The sequence below is a fragment of the Athene noctua genome, chromosome 7 (genome assembly GCF_965140245.1).
Source record: "Athene noctua chromosome 7, bAthNoc1.hap1.1, whole genome shotgun sequence".
NCBI lineage: Eukaryota > Metazoa > Chordata > Aves > Strigiformes > Strigidae > Athene > Athene noctua.
The window spans coordinates 1,399,166-1,411,832 of NC_134043.1; the positions used below are offsets into that span (position 1 = coordinate 1,399,166).

Consider the following 12,667-nt stretch of genomic DNA (forward strand, 5'->3'; position numbering starts at 1 on the left):
CCCTTCCATTTTAATACAAAGATTAGGTATTTATGGAAGCAGCAGCAACCTGACTCCTGCAGCAGTTGGCCTAACCAGACTAACTGAACTTTTTAACGTAGCAATAATTATGTTAATATTTGCTAAAAATTTATAAAAATAAGGAGCCTCACTGGAGACACCCATGCCGGCAAGTCCTGCCAGAGTGGAAGACCCGACTGCTGCCTGCCTCCTTCCCTCCTCTGGACCCCGTGCCAGTATTTTTCCTTTCATTGTAAAAAAAGATCTTAATGAAATAGAATCTATTTTGTGCTCTGCGCCCTGCCTGGGATTGCTCAGCCACAATACAGTGACAAATAGGACAGAAAACTGAACCCCACCGTCAGGACACACTGACCCTGTGCACCAACTCCCCGCCCACCAAGGGAGGTAACAAAGAAAAGGCAAAAAGACCTTTTTTTTTTTTTTCCACTTCTTAAGACATATGAGACTTATTAATTCCCAGAGCAAGAAGCTTTCTCAAAAAAAAATATCATCTAAATAGTTTTCTTTTTAGCCACTCAATACCCAAATACCGCAGCACCCCGAGTCCCGGGCATCCCCGAGGCACCTCTGCAGAGGGAAGAGGACGGTTCAGACTCGTGTTACCGTGCCAGGTTTCCAGCCCAAGGCAGAGTGATGTGCAACGCCCCGAGAGCACCAGAAAGCGCCCGAGAACTTCCAACTCACTCACTGCTAGAGAGAAACAGCAGCCTGGGTAAAGAGGACAGGGACTGACAGCTAAATCAGCATTTTTTTTTTTTTGCACATCCAGTTGTTTGTAGGTTAAGATTTTGATGTCTGGATTTAAGAAGACAATAAATTGTCTCCACAACACCTAGACCTACAAGCACTTAAAAACATTCTCCCATTACTGTCTTTCTGCTCCATTAACTTTGGTACTGAAGGATCAGAGCATTTCTTACAGAGTGGGCCATTTCCTTCGCATAAATTTCCTGAGGGCTAAGCAAACTAAGCATGTACGCACAAGGGAAACTATAATATAAAATACATAAATTATGCAGTGGTATCAAGGTATCCGTATGAAGGCCTCGGGATCTAGTCCAATAGTGTGTGTGTGTGCAGAACTATAAATGACTGCTTATAAAACAGTTGCACCCTGCAGGACCTGCAGTGGAGCTGACACATGACACCCTGATTTTATAACAGAGACTTCAGGAATATTATATAAAATTTAAGAATAGGTCTTGTCAAAGAAACTGTTGTTTCTTGCTTTTTTTAATATCAAAATCTAAATTATGCATTAGGAAGTGGCCGTTGAGTTTTCTGAATGTTTATCAGTAATGCCTAGCACACGTTTTCAATTGCATTTTGTGTCATTTATGAAGTGATGTTCCTTCCGCTCTGCCCGCCGAGATCCCCGCGCCCCTGCGGGAAGGAGGATGGGTCCCCCCCCACGGAGGAGGAGGAGGAAGGCCCTTTCCTTGGAGAATGCAGCTGGCGTTTGTAGCCCTGCAGCATCATGAAATATTGCTGATTGAAGCAAATCAACTGTTGGTATTCGGACAGTTCTGCTGAACCAGAAGCAAAAGGTTCCTGAGCTGTGTGTTGAGCAGAGCAATTGAAAACAGGAGGAAATTCAGTGTATGGAGATAGAAGTGGCAGTGCTTCCTCGGGGTGTTTGTGGTGGTTACACCTGTGACACAGCAACGCTGGGCACACTGAACAGCTGCTTCAGAAATGAGAAAACCTGCATTTGTACTGGTCACTGCAGGGAACGGGTGTTTCTGTTGCATGTGCACAATGAGAGCACGTATGATGGGAGCACACGTCCGCTCCGGGGGTCACTGCCCAGCAGCCTTCGTTAGAGCCCTGAATTCCCCCCGAGCTTGTGGGGAAGCCTTGAGAGCCCACAGGCCCGGCCCAAGGGTGCAGCTTAGGGGGTAAAGCTGCCCGGGGAAGATGCGCCGGCAGAGCCGAGCGCGGAGCACTCAGGAACCGGCTCCCCGGGACCCGGACAGCTTAGGGCCTTCACATCTTGGCCAACGAGTGGATTCCTGAGGCTTAACCTGGTGCTAACCCTGCAGCCAGCCTGCCTCGTTTTGTCACTTCCATTTTCAAACCTTCCAAGTCGAAAGTACTGTCCTATTTTTAGCTCCTCACACAAGGCAGCTCATGTGCTGGCCAGCTGCAGCCCAGAATTAAAAAAAAAAATTACTGTCTTGAGCTTTAGAGTGAGCTGAAGGTTTTTGCTGTTTGGTTTTCGGAAGTGGGAAAACTACATCAGTTTGAAGTTCCAGGGAGCCAGCACAAGGCCACTACCTTGCCTTGCAGTGTTTTTAACCGCTGCTCCATGCGCGCAGCCCGCCTGGCTCCCCCCCCTGTTGCATATCATCCAAAGTCAGTTAAAGAAAAATCAATTATCGTCACTTAGAGCTTTTCATTCACTTTTATGCCACAGGGAATGGCTGAAGCAGAATGAATGACTATATTCCTATAAACATCAATGGGAAATTATATTTATGTGCTCTTTGGATGCACATTAGTATTTTAGGAATTGATAATTTCATTACTGAGACTGTAAGATTGAACAACTTTGGCAGAAAGATGGAAGAGCCAGACATGTTTATGAGATTTTTTTTTGTTTCTGAACCCGTCTCTGTGGCTGGTTTTGAGCGTGTGTGTGCAGCAAACATTGCCCTTACACAGCACTCTGTTAAAGCGGCGTGGCTCAGGCACCGACAGGCACGTTTAAACTCTAATAACAGGGGAAAAAACAGTCCTACATTGACTGCCCAGCATTCCACATTTACTTTCAAATGGCCTCAACGTACAAGTGCTGCCATTTTTACTTATTAGCAAGGAGAATTTGATGACTAAAGGAGCAAGGTATTATCAAATAATATATGTGAGGAAATACGTTGAGAGTTTCCCCCGATTTCCATGAAATGAAAAATAAAAATTTGTACTGTACTAATTAAAAGAACAAAATACTCCGTTTTACCTTCTCAAAGGGGAGCTTTGAAATTTATTTTTAAAAATAAATTAATTTTGCTATAAAGTGTGGATTTATCAATATTGTCAATTAGTATAAAGTATTTTGTATAGTTCCCCCTCGGAGTGGGTGCAAGGTCGTGTCAATATTCAACCTGAGCATCATCCCAGCACAGGACTTGATTTTGTCCCTGTGTTGGGATATGCATTAATTGGGCTTTTCTTTTCTTTGTTGCTGATGAAGGCTCCAAGAACGCTCAAGGAAACCGTGCCTGGAGCCTTACCAGGGAAAGTCTGGAGGATGCCAAGAGAAAAGTCTCCCCAGGTTACTCCGACAGCGAGCGCTGTTGCCGTGCCCGCGCTCTCCCTCGCTTGCTTTCACACACTCGTCCATCTGTCACGGGCTTTCCATCACACACAGTTGGTGTGAAATGAGTCCAAAGACCCAATTCCCGAGGCAGTGCCCCAAAAGCTTATCTAAACCTACCAACATTTTAGACAGAAATAAATGTAAGCGTTTGGAGAGCAGGAATGGGAATAAACCTGAATTAGCAAACAGCTATCTTGACTGCTGTTTACCTATAGTATTATGGATGCACAGACATCATGGATTATATATTTCCTCAGAAACGTATATGAAAGTGTTATGTGCACACTGTGTATTTTCTTACCTGTGTATTGCCTTACCTCCCGTGCCTGGACACACAGACAAAGCTCTGCTGAGCCCGCGGCGTTTGCAGTCACCAGCACATCCCATCCTCACGTCACGCTCATGCTGCTCCTCCAGCCTCCACTGGTTTGGCAAAGCCCATTCCTGGGGCGAACAGAGATGGGCACTGAAACACAAGCTGCTGCGTGGGGCTGTGCTGGCTCTGTGGACAACCCCGCGGGGGCTGGCAAGCAGTGCCAATGACAACCTGCACAACGGGTGGTCATGTGTGGTGTTCTGCTCGCTTCTCGTTAGCATCCCCCATCCGGCGGGAGGGGAGTGACGGGAGCCTCGGTGGGTTCACTGAGTTGCCCAACTGTCATGACCATAAGCTGGGCTTAATAGTGAGAAAACCCTCATGATATTGGGGTTATCTCCATTCATCACTGGGCAATGCCCACAGCTCACGAGTAGACCCACTGGCTTGGGGGAGGACTCTGCACAGTGACAACACTTGGGTCAAGAGAGCAGTTCCCACCCAGGGAGATACACGTGTCTGCTGATGCAGGTCTCTGATGGATGAAACAGTCAGAGCAGTCTCAGCCAGGGGATGTATAGGTAGTTAATGTCTGTGAAATGGAAGAATTTAGAAGCATGGAATCGTTTAGGTTGGAAAAGACCTTCAACCAACCGTTACCCCAGCACTGCCCAGGCCACCGCTAAACCCCGTCCTGCAGTGCCACATCTGCACATCTTTTAGACACCTCCAGGGACGGGGACTCCACCGCTTCCCCGGGCAGCCTGTTCCAGCGCTTGACAACGCTTTCAGTGAAGAAATGTCTCCTGCTTTGCTCATGAAGACGGGCAGCTGGGTGGGAGTGGCAAGATGCCCAGCCCGTAGCCCAGTGCTGGTGTTAAAGCCGCGGGCGGGCGGGCCGTAGCGGGTGCAGCGCTCACCAACCCATCACCCATTGGGTCTCGGCAAAATTCATGGAGGCCGTTGGGACAGACGACCCCTTTGGGTGGGCCTTGGGGCCAACTCAGTCCACAAACCTGCTCAACCTCCCCCAGAAGCAGCTCACCTGGGCTGCAGAGGAGCAGCTCGATGCTGTGCCCGGGCATCACCCAGTGAGCTGGGGTGGGGTGGGGGGGTCATACACAGCCCAGCACAGCAGCGAGGCCCTTCCAGCCTCTGATGGATGAGGCACAGATGTTTGTCTTGAGAATAATAATAATTCAAGTGCATTTTTGCAGCAATCAGTGAGTGCTTGGAAGTGGTGTAAACAGATTAACCAAACCAGTATTGCACTCAGGCTAAATGGTACTTAGAACCGTGCAAAAATTAGGCTGCCATAAAAGGATGAGTTCACGCTCTCTCTGCCCCTCTCTTTTCCTGACTCTTCCTTTTTTTTTTTTTCCTTCCCCTTTTTAAAAGTGGAAATGTGAGCAGCATAACTGTAAATCACCGCGAATCCACGGAAGTGGTGATTCTGTTTGCCACAGGTGAATACTGAACTTCCTGCCCCTCCGTGCGCTCCCGCTCGGTCACGGGGCGGCTGGTGCGAGCGGCAGCACGCTCAGGAGCTGCCTGTCTCCCACATCTAGTATTTGACAAAAATATATGGATGCAGCTGCTTTCAGCAGTGACCTGATCATAAATCCTGCCCGTGCTGGTGCTCACACCTCAAACCACCAGCGGGGCTGGGGCTGCTGCAGGGCTGCCTGGGCACAGAGCCCCCTCTTCTCTGGCAATGCCCCCCACCTCCCTCCTCACCGTGGGCAGAATAAAGCCCTCACACCTCATTTAAAGGCATTTTAAATCTTCTTGTTTGCCCCAACACAGGATAAGAATATCTTTCCTTTTGAGCTTTTATACACGGGATGCTTCTTTTTCTTTCTCGCCCTTCCTCCCCGGCAGATATGTTTCCTATGTAGATGTGTAAAACCAACCCACAATTTCATTTTCATATCTCCAAGCACCACCAATTCACTTTGCTTCAACCATGGCTGAGGAAATAAATTCAAATGTATTCTGCGCCTGATGCTGCGGGATGACTGATACAGCCCCGCGCTGCACCGATCCACCGGCAATAATTCAGTTACACCAACACCTCGGTCTGTGGCTGTTGGAACCCGGGACGGCCCCTCGATTCCCCGAGGAGGCTCCTCGCAAGCTGGGACATCCACCAGCAGGTCCAGGTATTCCTGTGTGACTCCAGGAATGTGTGGCAATAACACTGAGAATAAAACTCTGAATGGAAACCAAGTGTGTGAGCAACGAACCCCCCAGCTTTTACTGTGTCACCTCTTCTAACAGGATAGAAAAAAATATATCTATATTAGCATGTGGTGGACCAGCAGTCTCAGAGCAATGTGAGCAGTTAACAGGGGGAAAACAAAATATGGATTTGCTCTAGTAACCTTCATTCAGCAGCCTCTTAAGAGGAAGGAGTCAAAAAGCCACCTACCATCACACATGTTTTGTCATTCTTCTACTATTTCTATTTTGTTAGCACAGAACATATCTTGCTTACCCTGAGTGGTGATGCCCAGGCACCAAGGGGGCAATTTAGAGTAAAAAACGAAGAGGAATGTCTGCTCTGCTAATGGGGAGAGATCTGATAGTCTCTACTGATTTCTGGGGCTTTAATGCCTCGGGCTGGATGGGGGAGATAACGACAAAAATCCCTACTTCTCTACACAAAGGGAAAGAGAGCTCCCCAGTCCGTGCCACAGAAGAAATGGCACTTCATAAATTAAAGTTCAAAAATTCAGCGGGACATTGGCCTACCAGGGCTGCCGCAATTACCGAGTCCATTGGTTTTCCACAGGCTCTGCTCTTCGCTGTCCTTCGGGAAGGAGCCTGCGGACTCCTGACTCGCCGTTCCCGGGGCTGGGCTCGGCCAGACCGTCCCCAAAGATCCTGAAGGTGAAGCTCAGCTAAACACAGGATGTATTTTTGCTGCTTTCAAGAACCATAGCGAGCTTGGCCTTTTGCACACACTAACTGTGAAATCAGAAGCCCTTAAACAGCTTGAATACATAGTCATTTATTAAAGTAATAAAAACTGATCGGGATAAAAGACAAACACATTTAAACTGAACAATTTTTGAAAGTTTAATATAGCTTTAGATAAAACTGAGCTTGCAGTATTAATGAATTTGTTATTTTGTATAATTCAAATAAACTTGGACATTTATACAGTTATAGACTGCATGCCAGAAAATGCATTTCGTTTATTCTAATTTGAATATGTACAATTTACAATATAATTCAAGCATAAATTCAGCAGTAGAGAACACAGACCAGCTGTGCAACCAAACAGTTACTTTTCCTTAGCATAAGCATCAGGGCTGGGCTAAAGTATTAATTAGGGGAAAAAAAAAAAAAAAAAAAGCGGCCACACCAATAAAAATGAAATCTTAACCAGAAGGAACTTCCTAGAATAAATAACTAAAGTTATCATCCACGTTTGTACTTTCACTCTTATTAACGGAAGACGCACACGCTGTCACCGTAACGCGTTGCAATACAAGCCACAAGCCTCAGAAATCTTGAGTCCAGCAAGGACAGGTGCATATTTTGATTTAAAAAAAATCAAACCTTTCAGTTAATCTTAACTTAATATTTCCTATGGCATTAATTCAATAAAAGTGAGGCAACTTCTCCAGTGTTTCACATACTTTCAGATATTTTTATACAGGCTACCGAGTAAGCCGCAGCCACTCAGACTGCCAGTATGTTACAGCTATAGCACTTCTCCCCGTCACCTATTTTAAGTTCAGTTTGTAGAACTCAGCCACACTGCTCCTACTTAATTCAATCTCGCACACAGACGCAATCTAAAGTTTCCCACAGAAAAACGCCACTTGGCTCTCCCGAAGGCAGGACGCTGCAGCCGCCCCGCCAGGGCACGGGAAGCCGGACGCCTTCCCCAGGGCTTTTGTGAGGGAGTGTGGCGGTGGCCCCAGGGCATGGCTGGTCAAACACGGTTGCTCTTAGTCTGGGGACACGTCACTTTTACTTTTCCATCAAAAAAAGTGAACTGGACCGTGAGCCATCCGCAAGCTGGTGGCAGAATTCTGAAAAGATGAGCAGCCCCCGGGGGACCCCACCTTGCACCGGCACTTCCAGACCAGAGCCACAAAACTGGGGGCCATGCAGGGGAATGGGAGAGGGAGAGGGAGAGGAGGGAAGACTGGAAAGATCTTCGAGGCCAACCATTAACCCAGCACTGTCCAGTCCATCATCAAACCCTGTCCCTAAGCACCACACCTACATGTCTTTTAAATACTCCAGGGATGGTGACTCCACCACTTCTCTATTCCAATGCCTGACAACCCTTTCAGTGAAGAAATTTTTCCTAACATCCAATCTAAACCTCCCCTGGTGCAACTTGAGGCCATTTCCTCTTGTCCTCTCACTTGTTACTTGGGAGTAAAGTAGAGTAGGGTAGGGTAGGGAAAGAAAGGAAAAGGAAAGGGAAAGGGAAAGGGAAAGGGAAAGGGAAAGGGAAAGGGAAAGGGAAAGGGAAGAATATTTTCAGTTGGAAGGGACCTATGATCATCTAGTCCAACTGTAGAGTCACGAAGAAGAGCGGGTTGGTTGGGTCACGCTCTGGCAACATCCTGGGAAGGAGGCAGTGGGCCCCCATCCACTCCAAATAAATCAAAGGCGTTTTTGAGGAGAGGTCAAGCTGCTGGGGACCCTTCTTTCAAACCCAGAGCGACCTGCTGGAGCCTGCTGCCAGGACTCACCACTCGGCTGTGCCACCGGCTGAGTGTTCACCACGTTCACTAACCTTCCTGGCTCCCTGGTCTGGACTCGGGGATGTTTTTACTGCTGACACCTGGCAATTGTACATCGCTATTTTTGCTGTCAGTCAAGGACTGGTAGAAGAGTTAGGTGTGGTACAAAAACCAGTGGTATTTTACAAGATAACCTGAGGAAGTGTTAGCAAACGGGGAAAAAGAAGTCCAGATTTTCCCTTGCCACATCAGCAACCTGCCCACGGCGCCCGTAGAGCCCAGGATCAGCACGCAGGGAGCAACGCACGCCCTTCCCTTCAACGACGTGCAGAGAATCCAACTACAGCCAAAGGTGTAAAAAGCATGCAGTGCCACTCAAAAATCATGACAAACAATGAATAGAAACTTTGGAAGTTAGTAGAAAGTCCTTGCGTGTACAACTGAGGGGTTGTACACTGTAACTTCCAGGGAGAGCACTGAGCCACAGCGGTGTCTGAGCCAACCCTCCAGCAGTGCTGAGCTTCCAAGTTCTTATTCCACCAACATTTACAACAAAACCAGGTTTTTTCCTCAAAGATCGTCAGATCTGTTATTTGTCATGTAGCAAGCGTTAGCCTTCACACAGGATGGTTCAGAGTCAGAAGTGCCCGTCCACGACTGCAGCTACGCGTGCACCTCTGGGCCCACGCGGGGCCCTGGCTGGGACCACGTAACCGTGGGCTCGAGGGATTTTACCTACTGACGACGTCACGCAGAGCCCCTTTCCTGGCCGCTTTTGGCGGTGCCTTTCATACCCAGCACGCTGACAGTCCTGCCCATCGCTCCATCTTGCCCAAACCTCCTCCTCCAAGAAGGAACCCCCGGGAAGCCGACGCGCGCGTGGCCCCCCAACACAAGACCCGGGGGAGCACCCGGGGTGTCCCTGGGCACGCCACAGCCAACCTCCAGCATTCTGGGGAGGGTCCAGGGCAGCGCGGGGTGCTCCAGCACCGCAAGCCACCATGACGGGGCACCCACACAACACACAGCCCTCCTGGCTCGACCCCGCCGGAGCAAACTGGGATGGAAAAGGAAACCCAAACACAAGCACAGAAGGATATCAGACCAAACATTTATACAAAGTATTACTCATTTTGAAACCCACAGGGTCAACTTCAGTTAAGAACATGTTTAAACATTATTTTCACCATAGAGAAAGCAGTAAGGAGCGATGCCCCTGGCAGCCAGCACACCGTGGGCCTGCCCGGGCTTGGGACTTGCCGCGAGACCACGGCTCACGCGACCATCACCTGCATCGCAACTGGCCCAACCGGGCCACCAAAGCGAGAGGGAGCGAAATCTGGGCACTGCGGGACTAGGGGGAATTGTGACTCTGCCTTTGGGGTACAGTTCATCCAGAATAAACGCCTGCTTGGCTTCATGAAGACATTCAGCTGTTCTCATGTTTAGCTCTTCTATCAACATGAGAAATCAAGCACGTCCTGCTTATTTAAAATGGGTTTTCTTGCACGTATTTTATAAATCACGAAGATTTTAAAAAATTTTTACTAATTGTATCTAAAGTGTAAATTTTATTAATTTATTTATTGTTTTGCCTAGGCTTATTAATACAAGTTTTTTCTCTAAACAACGCCTTATGAAATACATTTTAGGTTTTTTCCTGTAGCCTAGACGCAGGAAAAGAAACCCCAAGAAAATGTTAAAGCAAAATAGAAACCAGCAGTTAATTTAAGGCTAGCAGATTTGGTGTTAGGAATTAATTAACACACCTTCTTTTAAGAAAAAAGACATGCACCATAACTACTTTGTTGAACAAAACAGCACGATCCACATCAGAGAAAAAAAAATAAATAAACATTTTCAAATCAAATTATAAGTTACCCTGAAAGTTACCCACTCGCATGTTTTACCTACTACTTACTCTTAAGAAATACAGGGGAAAGGAACGCCCCTTTCCATATTTTTCAGAATATACAGTATAAATATAGTAGGAGTCATGCCATAAAACTATATGCAAAAATTGCACACTATTATTGCATGCGTGTTGTGATACTACATGCCAACGGACACCAGCTCGCCGATCGTCCCGCCGTTCGTACTTACAGCGCAGCCACCGCTACCGAGGGGACGCTCCTGCTCCCGGCGCCCCGGGGACCACAGAGTTCAGCACACACACGGCTGGTGGAGGGCCTGCTCTCCTGCCCACGCTGCCCTTGCCAGAAGCAGTTCAAGCTCTAAAGGATTAGCTACAAGTCCCGTCGGGTTATGTAAACCGATCCGAATTCATTTTGCGCAGTTTGGGGGGAAGGTTGCCCTCCATCCTGCCGCCGCCTGACAGCTTCTGCAGCTTGGGCGGCAGGTCGGCCACCGACTGGCTGATGGGATCCGACATCATCTTTGTGGTTTTAGACACCAGTTTCTCCTCCGAATTCCCGGGGACCGAGCTGATCCGCTGGAGTTTCATGGGTAAATCCCCCATGCTGTAGGCCTTCTCAGAGGTGGTGGAACTCATCCTGAGGAGTTTTTTGGGGAAGTCCTCCCTCCCGGTTATTTTCTGCAGTTTTGAAGGTAGTTTTGTGCCAACTTCGTCAAGGCCATCCAGGCACTCCACCGAGTTATTCCTTTCCTTGCTGTTGCTCACAGCGGGCGCTATCAAGGGCGAGGACATGAGCAGCATCTCCTCCTGCTCCTTCACGCTGTACGGTGGGGTGGGCACCTCAAACGTCGCGTGGAACTGGGAGTAATCGACTTTAAAGAACCCCTCTTCCAAGGAGATAACAGGGAAGAAACGATGACCCCAGAGCACCTCGTCCTCGGTGTAGGACGTCCTGGCTTGGCACGTCATCCCTGCAACGAGCAAGGGAGAAAAACTCTCACCAGTTATGGACCACCGTGGACGCACATAGCTCTTGGGGTGGTTTGAACGTCTCAGTGAAACACATTTTATGTTTTTAAACATATAAAAGAAAAGGCATTGGCGTGCCTACCATTTACACACAGGAGCTCTGAAACTGTCTTTCTCAAGGTGAAAGGAGCCAATAATAGAGGAGTGAAACGGAATAATTCACATTTACTGTCACGGACACTTTTGCAGGTGCTGCTGACAAAGGGAAGTACAGGGCTAACTGATAACCCCGGTGTTAAATTAGCAAGAGCTGCTAATTGTAATGTAAAGCTGGACTTCTCAGGATCTTAAAGTATCACTAAGCTGTTCCACATTTTCATCACAATGACAAACACATGCAAAACCAGACCCCACGCTTCAGGCATCGTATGCACACACCAAGGCCGTGTCAGCGCATTCCAACCCACCAGCGAGCAGTAGGTATGTCCTACGAAACACATTTATCCCTCTTTAAGGGCTTCACCAGCAATCTGCTCACAGATCCATCGCTGCCAGGCTGAGATCCAAGCTTCAAAAAATTAGCAGGGAAGAAGAAATATGTCTAAGAGACAGAGCACTGCCCTTCCTCTTCCTCCACTGCCTCCCACCGTGGAGAAAAGTCCTCCTCCCGAGCACCCAGACTTGGCCATCCCAGTGACCCATCTAACCTTGGAAATCAGAAGGAAACGATGACCATGGATAGCTGGAGGCTTCTAGAAGAAATCCTGCTGCCGCTTTTTATTTTTTGACATGGTTATCTTTAGCAATCTGTAAATAGAACCACCCTGCCATTTTATCCTAGTATAGCAAACTGGAAATATGACATTTGGTTTTCAGGAAGCTAAATCTACCTCTGCAAACACATCCTCTGCTTAGCTGGCAAGAATGCCTTTAAGTCAGGAGAAAATTAAAGGAAACTTTGGAAGGCACAAGAAAAACAATAGCGGGGCTGTAGCGAGGGGGAGCGGGGGATGGATTTGTGCCTAGCGACATACAGCCAGAAAAACACAATTTTATTACATTTTATGTTACTGCTACCGGAATAAAAGTTTTAGTTTTGCATAGCAATTTCTGCTCCTAATACGTCTGAGTATATCACAAGACATAAAGCTCAGTTTTCTGTTTTTCCTCTTAGGAGAAAAATATGACCCCGGGGTCACTGAACACCGCTCCCACCGACCACGAAGGCGCCTCACCCGAGCTCACCCACCTGCAGGGGCATACCCTGAGACCAAGCAATCCCACCCCCTTCCACAGCCTCACGTGGGACAGTATTTTATACTTTATGCTGTATTTTCACCCGGTCACCATGTGTTTCAGTTCTGTTTACTAAGTGAAGTGGAAGCAGTCACATGCCTAATGGGTTTAGGAAGAAACCTGCAATTTTTAGAAAAATAGTAATTAGAGTGAGT

General features: G+C 47.8%; 1 protein-coding gene across 2 annotated transcripts in view; it reads right to left on the reverse strand.

The window, feature by feature from the left end:
- The window catches only part of KCNJ3 (potassium inwardly rectifying channel subfamily J member 3), a 70,467-nt gene that overhangs the window by 12,436 nt on the left and 45,364 nt on the right, over positions 1-12,667 (reverse strand). The window contains exon 3 of one of the 2 annotated variants that reach the window (XR_012633982.1): positions 3,661-3,787. Coding sequence is in view for 1 of the 2 variants with exons in the window: in XM_074911379.1 (XP_074767480.1) it covers positions 10,635-11,218 (584 nt within the window). In the remaining variant the exon portion in view is untranslated. Of the gene's footprint in view, positions 1-3,660; positions 3,788-6,715; positions 11,219-12,667 lie in introns of those variants that run through there. The other variant, XM_074911379.1, reaches the window with a different exon arrangement.